An 18,699-nucleotide genomic window follows, 5' to 3' on the forward strand; every position below is an offset into this window, starting at 1 on the left:
GTGATACCAAAGAAATCAATTGAGGGAAGTGTTTTAAGAAGGAAAAAAGTGGTCAGTCATGTGGAATGCTGCTGAGAGGTTGTGTGAGGACAGACCAATTTTATGTACAGCTCTCATTGCTCACCCTGGCATCTCCGTGCTCTCCAGGATTTAGCTCGTCTTCATCTCCTACGTTATCACCATCCTGAGCACCTGATGTTAACCCAAAAGTGTTGCCTTTTTTTTTACTTTTGCAAAAGTTCCTCCCCTCACTCTCTTTGCCACAGCCTTGCCTGTCCCATAGATTCTAGCTTAAATGCCTTAGCACTCCGATGACCTCTAGCTGTCCATTGACCCTTCCAGCATTTCACCTGTGCTCCATTATGGCCAAGAACTGGTCTTGGAAGTCAGGACAGAAACACCCTCAGCCTCCTGCCAGTATTGCCTCTTTACTCTCTCTTTCCAACTCTGTTCCCTGAGTTCTATGATCATGACTTTTCCATGGTTCTTTCTCCTCTTATTCTTATTAAACAGAGCGGATCTTCTGGTTCTGTTTTCTAGGTCCTTCAATTAAAGCCATGTTATTACTATCTGTTTGTGTGTTTTGTGCTTTTAAATTAAGGAACATTTTTATGAAAGTGTAATATGCCCATAGTTAAACAAAAATCAGATAACACTGAAAGGTTGTATTAAAGAATGGTGTCCAGCTTAATTTCTCTATATTTTTCCAGTCTCCGTTCCTAGAAGGAGCTATTTTTATTTTTTTATTATTATGTTATGTTAATCACCATACATTACATCATTAGTTTTTGATGTAGTGTTCCATGATTCATTGTTTGCATATAACACCCAGTGTAGAAGGAGCTATTTTTAGTTCTTAAGCTGTTCTTTCTGATACTTCCAGATTTATAAATTACATATATCTATTTCCTGATTTTTTTTTTAAAATTTTAGATATCATCTGTGAACTTCCTATTATAGATGAACATTTAGCTCTTATTCCCTTTTTTGTTCTCATTCTTCCAGTATGGTTACATTGCAATTTTTAGCTAAATCATTACTTCATATTTACATTATTGTGACCGAGTAAATATATCTTACTTTTGAGCCAAGTATTGGACCTTTCCTTCGTTGTACAACTTTCTGTTTTTCCTGGTGTTAAAAGTTGTCTCATTCTTCTGTTGTATAATTTTCTGCATGTCTGTTTTTTCCAGTTGATTGTCTATGCCACATGTCCACTGTAGTCTCTCCAGATGCTTTACTATGCCAGATAACCTATCTGTTTTATTTTCTTTCCAGTTAGTTTCTTCCTGAAACTCTGCCCTTTATTATCCTGGGAGTTCCCTTTGCCTCCCTTTTGAGCTTCCATGTTCAGATCCTGAGTTTTTCTCTTTCTTGACTTTTTCCTTTGCTTTGCTGGGGCACCTTCTCTAGTAGCTTCCTGAATAGTTACATGCTTGAATATTTTTAAATTCTAGTTTCACACTAAACTGATGGCTGGATAAAGGATTTTAATTTGAAAAATATGTTTCCTTTGAATTTTTAAGACCTGCCTTTATTGTCTTGTAGCAGCCAGTGTGATTATTGAGATGAGTCCTGTGTTTTTGGTATATTACCTATTTGCCCTTCCCCTTTAGAAACTTGAAAAATTTATATTCTCTTTCTGTCTCCCTCTTTCCCCCCTTTCCTCCACTCTCTCCCCTTTTCTTTATTGTACCAGCTAGAAACTCCAGTGCAACATTGACTAAAAGTGACATTAATGGGGGCGCCTGGGTGGCTCAGTCGGTTAGGCATCCGCCCCTTGATTTCAGCTCAGGTCTTGATCATGGAGGTTGTGAGTTCAAGCCCTGCATTGGACTCCACACTGGGCATGGAGCCTACTTAAAAAAAAAAAAAAAAAAAAGTGACATGAATGGACATCCTTTCCCTGTTCCCATTAAGTATGGTGTGAATTACAGGTTTTTTTCTAATCATAAATGAGTGTTGGATTTTGTCAAATGCTTTTAATGCATCTGTTAAAATTCATGGTTTTTTTGTGTGTTTTATTCTGTTAACATGGTGTATTAATTTTTTTAAGATTTTTTTTTTTAAGTAATCTCTATGCGCAAGATGGGGCTCAAACTCACAACCCCAAGATCAAGAGTTGCATGTTTTACTGATTGAGCCAGCCAGGAGCCCCTGGAATAATATTAATTTCTGATGTGAATCAGCAGATGGATACTACCATCTGAACCTGGGTTTTTGTTTGTTTGTTTGTTTTTTGGGGGAAGATTTTTAGAGAACTAACTTTTGGCTTTATTGATTTTTCTCTATAGATTAAATTGGGAAGAAAAGACATCATGAAATATCTGTTTAGATCTTCTTTAATTTCTTTGAGGGGAGTTTTATAGTTTTCTGCATGTAGATCCTGTACATATTTTGTTAGATTTATAGCCTAGTATTTAATTTTTGGGGATGCTAATGTAAATGGTATTGTTTTTAATTTCAAATCCAGTTGTTTATTACCATTATATAAGAAAGCACTTGATTTTTGTGTATTAACCTTGTATCTTGAAACCTTGCTATAATTGCTTATTAGTTCCAGGAGTTTTTTGTTGACCTTTGGAATCTTCCATGTAGATAACATCATGTGCAAACAGAGTTTTGTTTTTCTTCCCAATCTATACACTTTTTATTTCCTTTCCCTGTTTTATTGCATCATTCAGGACTTCCTGTATGATGTTGAATAGGAGTGGTATGAGCAGACATCCTTACCTTGCTCCTGATCTTTGTAGGAGAGCATCTAGTTTTCTCATTAAGTGTGGTATTAGCTGGAGATTTTTTTGTTGATATTCTTTCTCAAGTTAAGGAAGTTCCCTCTCTTCCTAGTTTGTGGAAAGCCATTACTTTTTCCATATGTTTTTCTACCACTTTTTCTCCTTTCCCGAGTACGCTTGATGATAGCTCAGTTTTCTTCAGTCTTTTTTCTCTCTTCTTCAGACTGGTTAATTTCTATTGATCTAGCTTCAAGGTCATGGATTCTTTTGTCATCAGAAATGTGGGGTTGAGCCTCAACTGCAGAATTTCCATTTTTGTTTTATAATTTCTACCCCTTTGTTTTCTCTGTTCATTACATCAGTTTTTATCACACTTTCCTTTAATTCTGTAAATGTGGTTTTATTTAGTTCTTTTATAGTAGCTGTTTTGAAGTCTTTGTCTGCGAAATCCAACATCTGGGAACACTCAGAGACCATTTCTGTGGACTGCTTTTTATTTTTTCCCCTGACTACAGGTCACACCTTCTTTTTACTTTGTATGTCTCGTAAAGATTTGTTGACTACTGTATATTTTAGATAATATATTGATGCAACTGTGGATTCTTACTTTTTAAATTTTATCCCTGAAGCTGTTGGTGGTTTTACTTGCTTATTTGTTCAGTAACTTGACTGGGCTAACTCTCCAAAGTCTGTCTTTTCCACAGTATGTGGCTACTGATAATCTTTCTACACTTTTGTTTTGATTTGTTTTTATTTTTAAGCACTTAGAATAGTGTTCAGCCAAAGATTGGCCAAGGGTTATAGTCAAACAGTTTGAGCCGGTAAGACCTCCCTCTGCTAACATGTTTTTGTGGTGCAGTCACACTTGAGGCTGTTCTCAAGTCTGCCTTGACTTTCCTCTCCTCTTGCCTCTAAGTCAGTTGCTCTGTGTGTGTGCCAGGCATGTGTGGGTGGCTTGGGCACACTCTGGTCTCTGCCATGCATGCTCCTAGCCTCCAGTCAGTCTGAACTGTGAAGAGCTTTTTAAGCTCCCTAGAGCTGTCTCACTCTCTGGAACTTCTCATTAAGTCCCCTAGCTCGTCTGCCAGTCCATTGCTTGCTCCATATAGTACCGTAGCCTCAGGCTGTCGGAGATGCTGACCCTCCCTTTCATTTGCCTCAGAGATTGCCACTTGGACCCACACTCCAAATCAAGTGAGTCCCCTCTGGCAGTGACAGTGAATCTGCTGGTTTCAAGGCCTCCCCCTGCCTTGTTGAACTTCTGAAGTGATACAGCTGAGGAGGGATGAGGGCAACACCTGGCAAAGAAGAACTTATTCTGTTCTTACTCAAAGTGCAGTGTTTTCATGAATAAACAATTTGTTGTATGCCTCTGGTTGGTTTTTTGACTCGTTTGGCAAGCTTTACAGTTGCTATTAGGAAGAGGATCTGCGGGCCTCCTCAATCTGTTATTTTAGAAGTTAGAAGTCCCCTGGGCACTTTTTAAATGTTCTGTCAGGTGAGTCTTAAGGCAGGCTTAAGACCCATTACACCTGAGATTCTTCAAGCTCTAAATATATACACATAAAATCATGGCGTAAAGTTTTTGCCATATTAAATTTCTAAAAAAAAAAAAAAGAAAGAAAACTCTTTAATATCTGAGGTATTATAAATAAGGAGCTAATTTTAAAACTGAACCTGAAGAGGGGCTAGAATATAGACCTAAATTCTGCCAGGTAGGCCAGTCGCCTTTCTTATTTATATATTAAAGTTGGCAGATTTAGCCCTTGGGCTTGGTATGGTATTATTTTATGTTCAGCTTCACTGGCTACCATCCATTTCCTAAAACATTTTCCTAATCTAATTTTTCCAGGTTGGGAAGCTGCTTAAGCATGTGCTGTGCTCAGAGGTTGTGTGGAAATCTATGCTTGACGTATTCTTAACTCTGAAAGGATATTATTCATGGTTGACATATTAGAGGACTAAATTGAGAACACTGGATTATTACAGAACATTAGCTAACTGAATTTTTTGTGATGCTTTCGAAAGACTGCCAGCCAGGCTTTGGGGATATGAGTAATTGTCCAGTTCTAGGCTCCATTGTTTAATGAGGTACATGGATAAAGTATGTTGCACACTTAGACCGGTAGTAGACAAGAATAGCATTGAAAAAAAAGCTATCAGATAAGTCTTATTTAATAGGATATAAATGCACAGAAATTGGAAATAGAATGTTAGTGGAATGTAGCAGGTAGAACTATGTTAACTTTTTGGTATATTTTCTTTCATTTTCCTGGACTGGTGGTTCTCATAGTGTGGTTCAAGGACATGAGGATTCCTGGGACCTCTTCAGGAGGTTCATGAAGTCAAGACTATTTTTATAGAAATACTGATAAATTATTTGGTTATTGCCTTTTTCATTCTCTTTTTTTTTTTTTTTGAAAAATTTTTTTTTTTTAAAGATTTTATTTATTTATTTGAGACAGAGAGAATGAGAGACAGAGAGCATGAGAGAGAGGAGGGTCAGAGGGAGAAGCAGACTCCCTGCCGAGCAGGGAGCCCGATGCGGGACTCGATCCCGGGACTCCAGGATCATGACCTGAGCCGAAGGCAGTCGCTTAACCAACTGAGCCACCCAGGTGCCCTGCCTTTTTCATTCTCAAAAGAGATAGCAGAAGCAGCTATGAGAATTCAGCTGTATTTTGTTAAGCCAGACATTAGATTTGAGCAAATGCCACTCTACTAAATTTTTTTAGAAAATATTTTTTTGTAAAATATATTATGTTAACATGTAAAGGGTTTATTGTTTTTAAAATTTTAAATATTTTATATGTTAATTGGTTTTAATTTCAAATATGGTAAATATTGATGGATATAATTCACATAAACAAAAGGTCTTTGGGGTCCTCTAATTTTGAAGACTGTAAAGGAGTTCTGAGACCAAAAAGCTTGAGAGCTACTATACTAAACATAAATGTAATTGGTATCATATTGGGCACGTTGCATAACCTATCTTTTTGCTTAATATATCACAGATGTTTCCCATGTCATGGTTTTTAGTGGGTCCAAAACATTCTATTATATAATTACCATCATTAGCTTAACCGTATAAATAATGCTATGACAAGTTTTATACATATCAGTTTCTGATAATTTTTTTTTTTTTTTTTAATTTAAGAGGATTTGCAGTTCACTGGCATAGCTACTAATTACCTAGCATTCTACAAGGCATTGACATTTAGGGGAAAAAATTCTAAAATGTGATCCCTTCTGTGAAGAGAGTTAACAGATCTGAGACTGCTTATCATTAGAAAGGCCTGCTTGCAAGGCTGGACCTCTTGGCTCACATCTGGGAACTTGGCCGGTAAACACTGATATAAAACTTACCCTACATGGTAAGAGTGGCTTATTGTGCCTCAATTATTTGTATAAGCAATTTGGTTTATGCTGAACATCTGCTTTCCTTCTTAGAGTCTGGAATTTTGGTATGTGGTAGGCAGAGGTTGCCTACATGGTTAGCCTCCAATAACAACCTTGGGCACTGAGTCTCTAGCGAGCTTTACTGGTAGATAACACTTTGCATGTGTTGTCAGAATTCATTGCTGGAGGAATTAAGTGTGTCCTGTATTACTCCACGGGGAGAAGACCTGGATGCTTGTACCTGGTTTCCTCCAGACTCCTACACATGTGCCTTTTCCCTGTGCTTATATGAGTGTATGCTGAGTACTGTGAGTCCTTCTATTGAATCAGTGAACCTGGGAATTCCTGACATTTGCCATCATGGAACTCATAGTTTAGTAGGGGAACGGAGATATATATGTAATTATAGTACAGTGTAGTAGATGTAAAACAGAAGTGTAATTAAGATAAAGAGGAGCTAGAGCGGTTAAGCATCCGACTCTTGATTTCAGCTCAGGTCATGATCTCAGGGTTGTGAGATCGAGCGCCGCATCAGATTCCACGCTCAGTGGGGAGTCTGCTTCTCTCCCTCTGCCCCTCCCCCCCAAATCATTAAAAAAAAAAAGATAAAGAGGAGCTAAACAGAGGACAGAGGTCAGCTTCATAGGGAAGACGACCAAGGAATTTTTGAAGGATGAATGGAATTTCATCAAATGAAGAAGGAGAAGGGTAGGTGTGATAAGCAGACAGCATGCACTGAGGGCGTAAAACTTATACTGGGTTTGGAGAGACGCAAGCAGTTTGATAATATTGAAGCAAGAAATAATCCTAAGTGACATTACAGATAATGTTGGAGAGTTAAGTAGGGAGTCACTTAAGGGTTTCCAGTTTGGAAGGTAAGCTATGTGATCATCCAGAGAATAGCTGGAGATGAATACCAGAAGGCATGGAAAACAGTTATATTCTAATCCAGGTGAAGGATAAAATGAGGGCTTACAATGGTATCTGTGTGAAGCAGTGAGGATAGATGAGCACCAAGGTAGGCAAATGTGGCGAAATTGCAGAGTGTATGAAAAACTTCAGAAAGGGCCTACGGAATTTTTGAGAAGTATGCTCAGCCTATAAATGAGAACTTGAGGGTGTGTATTTTTTGTAGCAACAGACAGCAGAGGTTGGAGTCTGTATGAGTAGGGCCATCCTCTCTGTATGCCCGTAGGTCCTTAGATGAAAGAGATGTAGAGTTGGATTAACAGTGTAGATGAGCTATTACTCTAATAGGTCACTTTGTTAGAGTGGATTAAATCATGAGATGCTTGTTGACCTCTTTAATCCTTTCTACCCTTCTGCAGCATGGTTCTAGAGCAGAAACCCCAAACACTGAGATTTGCCTTAAGTAGTGTGGAAAGGGATGAACTGTGGATGGAAGTGGCAGTTTCCCTAAGCACAGTCTAAAAGTCCTCATTTTACCAGGCAAAATAATGTTTTATCATTTTATTATGATATGATTATCATGTGATATATTATGATTTTTATCATTATTTTATCATTGTTTATCATCTGGGTCCAGTGGACAACCTTCATCTATTTTTATTGTAAGTAATTTTACAAATAATACAGAAATAAGAATAAAGGGGTAGTGAAAAAAAACTTTATTGTAAATTTTAATAATTTAAATTTAGCAAAGCCAGATTTTTATTGCACATTTTTCTGGTTTGGTAGGTATACAAATTGAGATGGGCAATGTCCTTTGAACACAACTAACTGCTCATCAGCTATCATGCTTGAACCTGGAACACACCCTGCTTGTAAATTCTAATTCTTGATTTTAAATACATCTTTAATAGGTTCTAACTCATCATTACTTCTAGTTCTTTTGCACTTGAATCATCAAAACACAAAACTTCTGGAAATTTTGCAGCTGATAATTTTGTTGAAGAAGAAGATGGCTGTCTTATTTGCTTCTTAATTGTAAAACATTTTCATTATTAAATTGATAAACAACAGAATGATGAAGCCAGTGAAGTCTTTTCATTTCTGCATCATCTCTTTTTAATCACTTTTGTATGTGAATTAGCCTTGACCATTTGTCTACTTATGAACTAATCCAGTAAATATTGTTGCACACATACATGCTAGACAAGAGAATACCATTATCCATCCTTTTAGCAAAACAGGATGTTCTCGCTTTTTATGGCAGATATTGTGAGGATGTCCGTCCAGTTATATGACCAACTGGATGAAAATGCTGTTTCCTTTTTGTCCTTAGAAATTATTGTTCATCATTTGGTTCTTTTTTGTTTTGCTTTTTAAAAAACTATTTAAAATAATTAGAGAGTTACAGGAAGTTGCAGATGGTACAGAGGGATACAGTGTAACCTTACCCATTCCTCTCTAATGGTTACTTGTTATAAGTTATATATGTGTAATGTACAATGCCAAAATCAGGAAATTGACATTGGTACCATGGGTGTGTATAGTTCTCTGCCATATTATCACTTGTACAGATTCTTGTAACCACCAGCACCACCAAGGTAAAGAACAATTTTATCACCATAAAGATCTCCTTTGTGCTACCCCTTTATAGTCACTCCCGCTCCTCCCCACCTCCCTGACTCCTGGCAACCACTAATCTGTTATTCCTTACTATAACTTTGTCATGTTGAAAATGTTATACAAATGGAATCATACTGTATGTGACCTACTACAGTTGATGTTTTTCACTCAGCATAATTGAAATCCATCCAGGTTGTTGGGTGTTTCAGTAGTTTGTTCTTTTTTATTTATTTATTTTTTTTTTTAAGATTTTATTTATTTATATATTTGGGGGGGGGAAGCGAGCACACACGATGAGGGAGAGGGGTAGAAGGAGAAGCAGACTTCTTGATCAGTAGGGAGCCCGATGCAGGGCTCGATCCCCGGTCCCTGGGATCACAACCTGAGCTGAAGGCAGATGCTTAACTGACTGAGCCACTCAGGCACCCTGTGTTCCTTTTAATTTCTGAGTGAGATTCCATGGCCTGGAATAGAGATCATATAATTGGATTATGTATTTTTTTTTTTTTTAAGATTTTATTTTAATTTTTGAGAGGGAGAGTGTGGGAATGGAGGGGCAGAGGCAGAAGGAGAGAGAGTCACAGCAGACTCCCCGCTGAGCATGGAGCCCTATGTGGGGCTCAATCCCACAAACCTGAGATCAGACTCTGAGCTGAAACCAAGAGTCGGGCTCAGCCGACTGCACCACCCAGGCACCTGTGGATTATGTATTTTTAGTCCACTCTACCAATCTCACTTTTAACTGGTATTTTTAGACTACTAACATTTAATGTGATTCGTGATGTTAGGCTTTATAAAGTCTTGTCATTTTATTTTTATTCACTATTCCCTCTTTTTTTTTGTTATTTCTCTGTTCATTTTCCTAACTGCTTAAGGATTGCTTGAATGTTTAAAAAATTGCATTATTATTAACTGTAGTATTTTGAGTGTATCCCTTGGTATAGATATTTTACTGGTTGCTCTGTCATATATATATGACACCTAGAGCAACCAGTAAAATATCTATATATCTATAAATCTATAAAATCTATAAAATACCTATGTATCTATGTATATATATAAGTCTTATTGCAGTTTACTGCTATTGGCATTTTATCAGTTTGAGTGAAAGCCCCTTTACCCTCCACAGTATATAATTGTTTTAAAATATTTTCTCTACATTGAGAATGTACATAGACAATGTTATACTTTTTGCTTTAGCCACCAAGCATAATTTGGCAATCTTGTGTTTACCCTATTTTTGTTCTTTCAGTTCTTTCTTCCTTCCTGATGTTCCAGAATTCCTTGTTTTATCCTTTCCATTTCAAGAACTTCCTTTTAGCCATTTTTTTTTTAGGGTAGGTTTGCTGATGAAAATTTCCATTGGTTTTCCTTTGAGAATGTCTTGATTTGATAGTTTTGCCAGATGCGGAACTTGTGGTTGATAATTCTTTTCTTTTTTTTTTTTTTCAGTACTTGAAAAATGTCATGCCATTTCTTTCTGGCTGCCATGATTTCTGAGGAGAAATCTGCAGTTATTCAAGTTGTTATTATTTTTTTCCAGTAGATAATGTGTCATTTCTCTCTGGCTGCTGTCAGAATTTTTTCTTTGTCTCTAGTTTTCTGAAGTTCATTTATGTTGTTCTTGGCATAGGTTTCTTTGGGTTTATCTTTTTTGTTATTTTCTCAGCTTCTTACATCCTTATGTGTGTTTACATCTTCTGCCAAATTTGGGAAATTATGGCCATTATTTTTCTAATACTTTTCCCAGCCCACTCTCTTTGTTTTTTCTTTCTGGGATCCTGTTGACAGGAATGTTAGATCTTAGATCTTTTGTTATAGTTTCAAGGGTCCTGAGACTGTTAAAAAATTTTTTTCTGGTCTGTTTTCTCTTTGTTGTTCAGATTGGGCAATTTTGGTTGTCTTTCTCAAGATTGACTGACACCTTCTTCTTTCTTCTTCATTCTGCTATTCAGTCCATACATTAATTTTTTTAAGTTTCAGTTATGGTATTTTCTGTTGTAAAATTTTCATTTGTTTCTATAACTTCTGTCCTCTCTTTGCATAGGGTTTCTTTTTTTTTTTCCAGTTTTTTAATTTGCCTGTTGAAACATTTTTATGATGGCTGCTTTAAAAACTTTATCAGATAATTCCAACATCTGTATCATCTTGGTGTTGGCACTTACTGATTGTCTTTTCTCTTTCAGGTTGAGATTTTCCTGATTCTTAGTATGATGGGTGATTTTTAGCTATCTAGGGCATTTTGGGTATTATGTTATGAGACTCTGGGTCTTGTTTAAGTTGTCTGTCTTAGCTGGCCTTTTCCCTCCCTCCCTCCCTCCCTTCCAAAGATTTTATTCATTTGAGAGAGAACATGGGAGAGGGGCAGAGGGAGATACACAAGCAGACTCCCCACTGAGCAGGGAGCCTCATGTGGGGCTCGATCCCAAGACCCCGAGATCATGACCTGAGCCGAAGTCAGATGCTTAACTGACTGAGCCACCCGGGCACCCCTTAGCTGATCTTTTCTGACACCATTTTTGGATTTGGAGGGGAAGGTGGAGTGCCACCTTATTACTGCCTGGTGAGGTAGAAGTCCATCCTCCTTATTTGGCCTCTGTTGTTACCCATTGGGAAGGGGCTCCTCCTTCCTGTTGTGCAGAGGTGGGAGATTGGTTCCCTGTTAGGCCTCTGATGACACTAACTTTGGCTGGCAGAGGGGAAGTACCCTGTTACTGTTTTCTGTGTGGCCTCTACTGATAATGCATTTGGGGAGCACATTACTGCTGAAGGATAATGTAAGTAATCCTCACTCTTCACACAGTCTTCCTTTTTTTTTTTTAAACTTACTTATTTATTCTAGAGAGAAAGAGATCATGAGGGGCAGAGGGCGAGAGAATCTGAAGCAGACTCCGTGCTGAGTGTGGAGGTCATGAGCCCGAGATCATGACCTGAGCTGAAACCAAGAGTTGGATGCTCAACCGACTGCATGACCCAGACACCCCACACAGTCTTTTCTGATATCACCCGTGTGTGTGTGTCCTTGTTACAGTTGGACAGGGGTGGAGGTCTAGACTCTGTGGTTGGCTTTCACCAGTGGGGTGGAGATGGATTATGGTTGTTTTCATGGTGTTTGGTCAGAAATATAGTGTATATTGTTTAAAAGTTTTCCCTCTTGCTAGGTTGCTCCATCCTTAGTCCTTTGTCTGGAGAGAGCAAGTTTTTCTTGGGGTGTTTTTATATGCTCCTGGGGTGCTTGGGTGTTTCCAAGACACTGGCTTCTCCAGTACTCAATCTGGAATATATGAAGCAAAAAGAAGAGACTCGGAGAACTCACTGTTGTGTTGTTCCTTGGGTTCCACTGTCCCTTCTATCTGCCTTCTTCTCTCTACCTTTGAGTCTTCTTTGTATTTGTAATATGTAATGTCTAGGGTTTTTATTATAGTTAGTGGGAAGGCTAGGGGGATCTCTATTTTGATCTGTAATTGGAGTTTAGAGTGGTATTACCTGTCTCTCCACATTCATTTTCTGATTTATTGAGTAATTGTGAAATGTTTTCTTGTCAATTTCCTTTTTTTTTTTTTTGGCCATTGTGGTTCCAAGAAGGAAAAATCCTAAATTCTCAATTGTTTTCAGTGAGACAAAAGACAATAAAATTAGTGTCTCCAGGCAAGTGGACTGCTTATGCCAATTGGAGAAAAAAAGTCCTCAGTAATATAAAACAAACACAGCAGAGAAGGTGGGGATATTGCAGGGTGGATGGGGGGGGGTGTGAATAATATGAAAGAAGAAAGAGGTGAGAGATGGGAAGTTTGTGGATGAAAATGAGAAGTCCAGAAAGAAACACAGAAGAATTTGAAAAGGGTTTTGCAGAAGAGTATTAGGAGAGAAAGGTGGCAAATAAGAAACAGGAGGAAAGTAAAGAGAGAGGGAAGAAGAAAGCATGAAACAGATCATAAAAGGAATAACCAGATCTAGCGAGGGAGATACAGAAAGAGGACATGATGTTTGTTGGTAGGGCTGTCCGTAGTGTAGGACTGGCTAATGGTCAGTATTCTGCTTTTTAAATAAAGATGATTCTAATGTAGAATGTAATGCTCTGTCTTGAGAGATTCTTCATGAGGAAAATACATACCATTATATCTTTTAGGATACAATTTTTCCTTTGGGGACAAAGCACTTCTTTGGAAAACGTCTGCTAATAATTTTAAATACTCAAGGAAAAGAGTTCATAACTGATAATTTTTACTCCGAGCTCCTTATAGCTTGATGAATTTTTAAAAGTCAGGTTTAATAAAATCATTGTTGATATATTTTGAAAGTAAAGAATGGTTGTAAACATATGGCTAAGTATAGTCTAGTAAGCATTATCCTAAGTTATGCAACTTACTGTTTTTTTCATCTCATTTCACTATTGATAATGGAATTTGGGACTTTAGGATAACTGCTAAAAAGATTTCCCTGTCCTCAGAGAAATCAAGGAAAATTATTTGCAGCTATTTAGATTAAGAAAATATTTCTAGAGTCTGTTGTAACAGGTATACGCAGCATCATTTGATTATCTTAAGGGATTGTGCTTTATAAATAAAGGTCAGTGGATAGATTTTAACTTATTAAACCTCTACATGAAAGTCTGTTTTGAATGACATTGTTAATGATTATATTACTTAGGGGACAACTTGAAAATAGTGATTTTATTCCAGAAAACTTCTCAACCATAACTTGTCTGGTATTCATTCACTAGTTAGGATTCTGTTTTGTAAGCATAGTGAAAACATTCTGTGAGGGAACAAAGAAATTTTACTCATTGTTTTAATTTAAATAAAGTATATGATTCTGTGTATCTATGAGCCCCATTTTCCCTTTTGAGTTTAAAAGGGTGCAGGTCTTTTTCTAATCCATGCTTGTATGGTGGATCCTGAGTGGAATACTCCAGAAACAGGGAATGATTTTGGTAATTCTACATAATTTTTAAGAGGACCTTGGAAATAGGTGTCCACTGGATATTTTGAAAACCCTCTGTGCCCCAGGTGTAATCTTGAGGATTATGTCCTGAACATTCTGTCCCTGGATCCCTTAACATGTAAGCCAGAGAGAGGAGAAGCAGCTAGTAGTTAGCAGAGCAGAACTACATAAATTTCTAGGCTGCTTGAGTCTAGACCTACTTTGAGGACAGTATTAGTTACCTCAGTTGCTGCTAAGCAGATGTCTTAGCATCACCTTGGTGCTTGTTTGAAATTTTTTTTAAGAGGGGTGGGGCGGGGCAGAGGGAGAAAGAGAATCTTATGCAGGCTCCACACCCAGCATGGAGCCTGGCGTGGGGCTCGATATCACAATCCTGAGATCATGACCTGAGCCAAAATTAAGAGTCAGACACTTAACCAACCAAGCCACCCAGGTGGCCCGCTTGTTTAAAATTCTTAAGTACCACGTCATACCCACTGAATCAAAATCTCTGGAGGTGGGGTCCAGAATTTTGTTTTAACAATCTCTTCTAGGTGGTTCTTATGCACGGGAATGTTAGAGAATGAGATACCTCATCTTGTTTGTAACTTTTAGCTATATCCATTCTAATTAGAATTGTCTGTTCAAATTCCATTCAACCTAAGTTATTTGGAGTCCTGCTCACTTGCCTTTTGGCTTTTCTAGACTAGTTCTTCTAAATCCTTTCTGAATCCAGTTCTTTTGTTTTTTAAGAGATTTTTATTTTTTATTTTTTTATTTTTTAAAGATTTTATTTATTTGACAGAGAGAGACACAGCAAGAGAGGGGAACACAGCAAGGGGAGTGGGGGAGGGAGAAGCAGGCTTCCCGCAGAGCAGGGAGCCCAATGCAGGGCTCGATCCCAGGATCCTGCGATCATGACCTGAGCCTAAGGCAGACGCTTAACGACTGAGCCACCCAGGTGCCCCTATATTTTAAAATGTTTTAATAAATAGAATAACCATTAGTTTCTATTATACTTTATTCAGATTCAGAGCTCTAGAGTTTTTGCTTAGCATCATTAATCTTACAGCTGTATTTGTTTCTCCCATACTTAAAAACCCAATTTTCAATGACCCCCAACAAAATTACTCATTTGATTTATTTATTTTTTTAAAGATTTTATTTATTTGACAGAGAGAGACAGCGAGAGAGGGAACACAAGCAGGGGGAGTGGGAGAGGGAGAAGCAGGCTTCCCGCTGAGCAGGGCGCCTGATGCGGGGCTCGATCCCAGGACCCTGGGATCATGACCTGAGCCGAAGGCAGACGCTTAACAACTGAGCCACCTAGGCACCCCTGTTTTTTAAGAGTTTTTTTTTTTTTTTTTTTTTTTAAGATTTTTATTTATTTGACAGAGAGAGACACAGTGAGAGAGGGAACACAAGCAGGGGGAGTGGGAGAGGGAGAAGCAGGCTTCCCGCGGAGCAGGGAGCCCGATGCGGGGCTCGATCCCAGAACCCTGGGATCATGACCTGAGCCGAAGGCAGACGCTTAACGACTGAGCCACCCAGGCAGCCCCTTTTAAGAGATTTTTAAATGAGAACCTGCCCATAATTTCATCTGGGCCTTCTATTTTAAAAAACGGTTGTCTAAGAATGATGAATATGGAGTGAAATGTTTTTCAAATGCAATGATTTCCTGAAAAGTAAAGCTTGTTAAATTGTGGAATCTATTTCTAAGGGAGCTCCTCACTCATATTATACACACACATATATATATATATGTTTTTTTAAACATTTGTGTGAAATAGTTCATTGTAGTACTAAAGGACAGAGGGATGAACCAGATTATCAACATTCTTCCTGGTGCCAGAATTTTATTGTTTAATATATTTTAAAATTAAATTTAAAAGTGGGTTTAATTTTTGGTAATTTTAATTTTAACATAAAAAGCCAGTTTTTAACGTTAGCTCATAGGATTCCATAGTATCCCCACATCTTGCTAAGAAAGAGGTACTATTTGAAAAGTGAAGGTTTTTGCTCTGTTTTTATATATTACATATTGGGTATTAGTTTTAGTACCTTTTTGTTTGTGTTAATTTTTCATCTATATTGTTCACACATTTTTATTTATTTATTTATTTACTTTTTAAAGATTTTATTTATTCATTTATTTGAGAGAGTGAGAGAGAGAGAGAGAGCACATGAGAGGGGGGAGGGTCAGAGGGCGAAACAGACTCCCTGCTGAGCAGGGAGCCCGATGCGGGACTCGATCCGGGACTCCAGGATCATGACCTGAGCCGAAGGCAGTCGCTTAACCAACTGAGCCACCCAGGCGCCCGTTCACACATTTTTAAATTGTTGAGTCCAAAGCTGTTATTTTTAAATTGTTGAAGCACATGAAATTGACATTTTTTGTCAAAAATGATCAAATATCAGCAATTTCATCTGGTTCAACCTAATAAGTCTTTGAGGACCTATTGGTACACTTTTCCGTGGAAAACTGGCTTGATTATTTGCTTTGAGGGAAATAAAGTGGTTTCTTTGGAAATTTTGTATGTTTTAGAGTCTTAGGTTCATGCAACATGATTTGTACTTTCATTGTCTCATCTGGATATATAATTTTCTGCAATTAAAAAAAGTTAGATTCGGTCTACAATGAAAAAAAAAACTAGGCATTTCCCAGTAAGATGATAGTATAAGAGTTCCCACACAGTTTCCTGCCAATCCCCCAACAGAAACTGATTGAAATGATTAAAGAAAAGCAAAAATAAGAATTGTGTTACTAATGTTGAGAACAGAATTGTCAAACATGTGATCACTAATTTGAAGGAATTTTTTTGTCTATTATGCTAAAGTTTGAACTTCTGGGATGACATATCACTCTCCTCAAGGGAGCAGTGTAATACTATGGGAAATATAGGTAGAGAAAATTCTAGAAGTCACTAGTGAGCCTGTGTTTGGGTAGATGACAGAGGATGGACTGCACTCTTAGGAGGGCTGTGGGGAGATTATATGTAACTCTTTTCTGTTAGCGGAGCCAACAGCGTTCTGTGGTATTCCTAGCAGGTCTAGCTGAGGGCTTTACCACACATACTCTTTTTCATTGACGTGGCTTTCTAGATGGAGTATGGACTTGCTCTGATGTCATGGAGAGAACCCTTTTAATATGGAAAGATGGAGTTAGAAACCAAGGATGGCTGTGAGAGATGGGAAATGACCCATTTGGGGCCCTTTCATAGCTGTGGGCTTTGGGCTAACAGCAACACTAGCATCTGGGCTGAAAGAAAATACTTAGGACTTTATCCAGCACTCTGTGGGCCCAAGGGATCTTTTCAGAAGCCTGGCCAGGTCACCTCAAAGCAGAGCAGTGTTTTGGGATTAGGGGTGGGGACATTTCTCTGCTGGTACTGGTTACTCTCCCTAATTGGTGAAACTGGACTCTGGGAAGTGGTTTCAAAGAGTACCAAGAAAATGCACAGAAGGACGGAGACTGCCCTCATGTCCATTCCCGCCTTCCCAATCAAGAGCTGCTAAAAGACCTAACCTGTATGCCATTCAGTCCTTCAGCTTACTTTTTTAAAAAGTTTCAAAGGAAGAAGAGTCATAAGGGCAGTACAAAATGACTTTTCGATACATTTCACCTGTTGTGACTGTTTTGCCTCTATAATTTTTCTATTTGTAGATATTTTGTTTCTTTTCAAACTTTTTGGGTATAAATTACAGAAATCATGCCTTTTTACCCCTAACTAATTTAATGTTTATTTTCTAGGAACAAGAAATTCTGCTAAAGTACTTCAGTATGAGTATCAAATTTAGGAAATTTAACATTGGCGTAATATCTAGTCTGTAGCCCATATTCTGTTATTTTTTTCCCAGTAATGTTCCTTGTAGCGTTGAGTTTTTCTGGTCCAGGTTTCAGCCCAGGACTATGGTTTGCACTGAGTTGTCATGGCTCCTTCAGTCTCTTCGTCTGTGGCAGTTCCTCACAAGCCTTTGTCTTCAATGACCATGACTTTTTTTTATAGTACAAGCTTTTTGTTTTGTACCTTGTCTCTCAGTTTGGATGCGTCTGATGTTTCCTTGAGATTAGATTTAGATTAGGCATTTTTGGCAGGAATGCCACACAAATGAGACGTGTCCTCTGTGCCTCACATCAGGAGGCATGTCATGTCTGTTTTCTGGTTGCTGATGTGAACTCTGATCACTAACGGAAGATATCTGCCAGGTTTCTCCATGGTAAAATTAGCATATTTTTTCCTTTGTAAGTTAATGAGTACTTTGTAGGGAGATACTCTGAAGTGACATACATACCCCGTTCCTCAGCACACTTTGACCTGCTAGTCTTAGCATCTATTTTTGATTCTTGCCTGAATCAGTTATTGCTGTGATAGCTGCAAAATGGTGATTTTTCCCCAACATTCATCATTCCTTCTACATTTATTATTTGGCACTCTGCTATAAGAAACCCATCACCCTCATCTGTTACTATCAATATTTGTTTTGTACTTAAATGTGTCGCTAATTTGATCGGGAGCCCCTTAGGTACCTTGTTGTGCCCTTTCGACAAGTCCTGTGGTATTTGTTTTTGTTTTTGTTTGTTTGTTTGTTTTAATAGTGTTTTCTTACTTTACACCAGATTGTTTGAGGTTCGTCTTAAACTTATTCTCCAGAGAGTTCTAAATCTCTTTTGGGTGGATGGTATCAAGAAAGCACAGTCTCAGCACTGCATGAGTATTCAGGAGAGGATTTTAACTTGCTCACGTAAAGAGAGAAGAACTGAAGGGACCGCTCACTCAAGCTGATTGTGGACGCAGCCTGCTTGGTGTAATTGGCTCCTGTCCACACTGTTTTAATTTCTGTAGCCTTCTAGTGTGTTCTGATCTCAGAGCAAGTTCCCCTTTATTATTTGGTTTTTTTTTTTCCTCTTTATTTTTTTTTTTTTTAAGATTTTATTTATTTATTTGAGAGAGAGAGAATGAGAGAGAGTGAGTACATGAGAGGGGGGAGGGTCAGAGGGAGAAGCAGACTCCCCGCCGAGCAGGGAGCCCGATGCGGGACTCGATCCCGGGACTCCAGGATCATGACCTGAGCCGAAGGCAGTCGCTTAACCAACTGAGCCACCCAGGCG

The 18,699-nt window shown here is 38.2% G+C and overlaps 1 protein-coding gene across 1 annotated transcript in view; it reads left to right on the top strand.

Annotated features, from left to right (window-relative positions):
* MGAT4A (alpha-1,3-mannosyl-glycoprotein 4-beta-N-acetylglucosaminyltransferase A) overlaps nt 1-18,699 on the top strand; it is a 91,280-nt gene that overhangs the window by 26,276 nt on the left and 46,305 nt on the right. The window contains exon 7 of the mRNA XM_081832303.1: nt 17,341-17,403. Within this exon, the coding sequence (XP_081688429.1) occupies nt 17,341-17,403 (63 nt within the window). The remainder of the gene's footprint in view (nt 1-17,340; nt 17,404-18,699) is intronic.

This window comes from Leptonychotes weddellii, chromosome 10, assembly GCF_054177405.1.
Source record: "Leptonychotes weddellii isolate Sample4059 chromosome 10, ASM5417740v2, whole genome shotgun sequence".
NCBI lineage: Eukaryota > Metazoa > Chordata > Mammalia > Carnivora > Phocidae > Leptonychotes > Leptonychotes weddellii.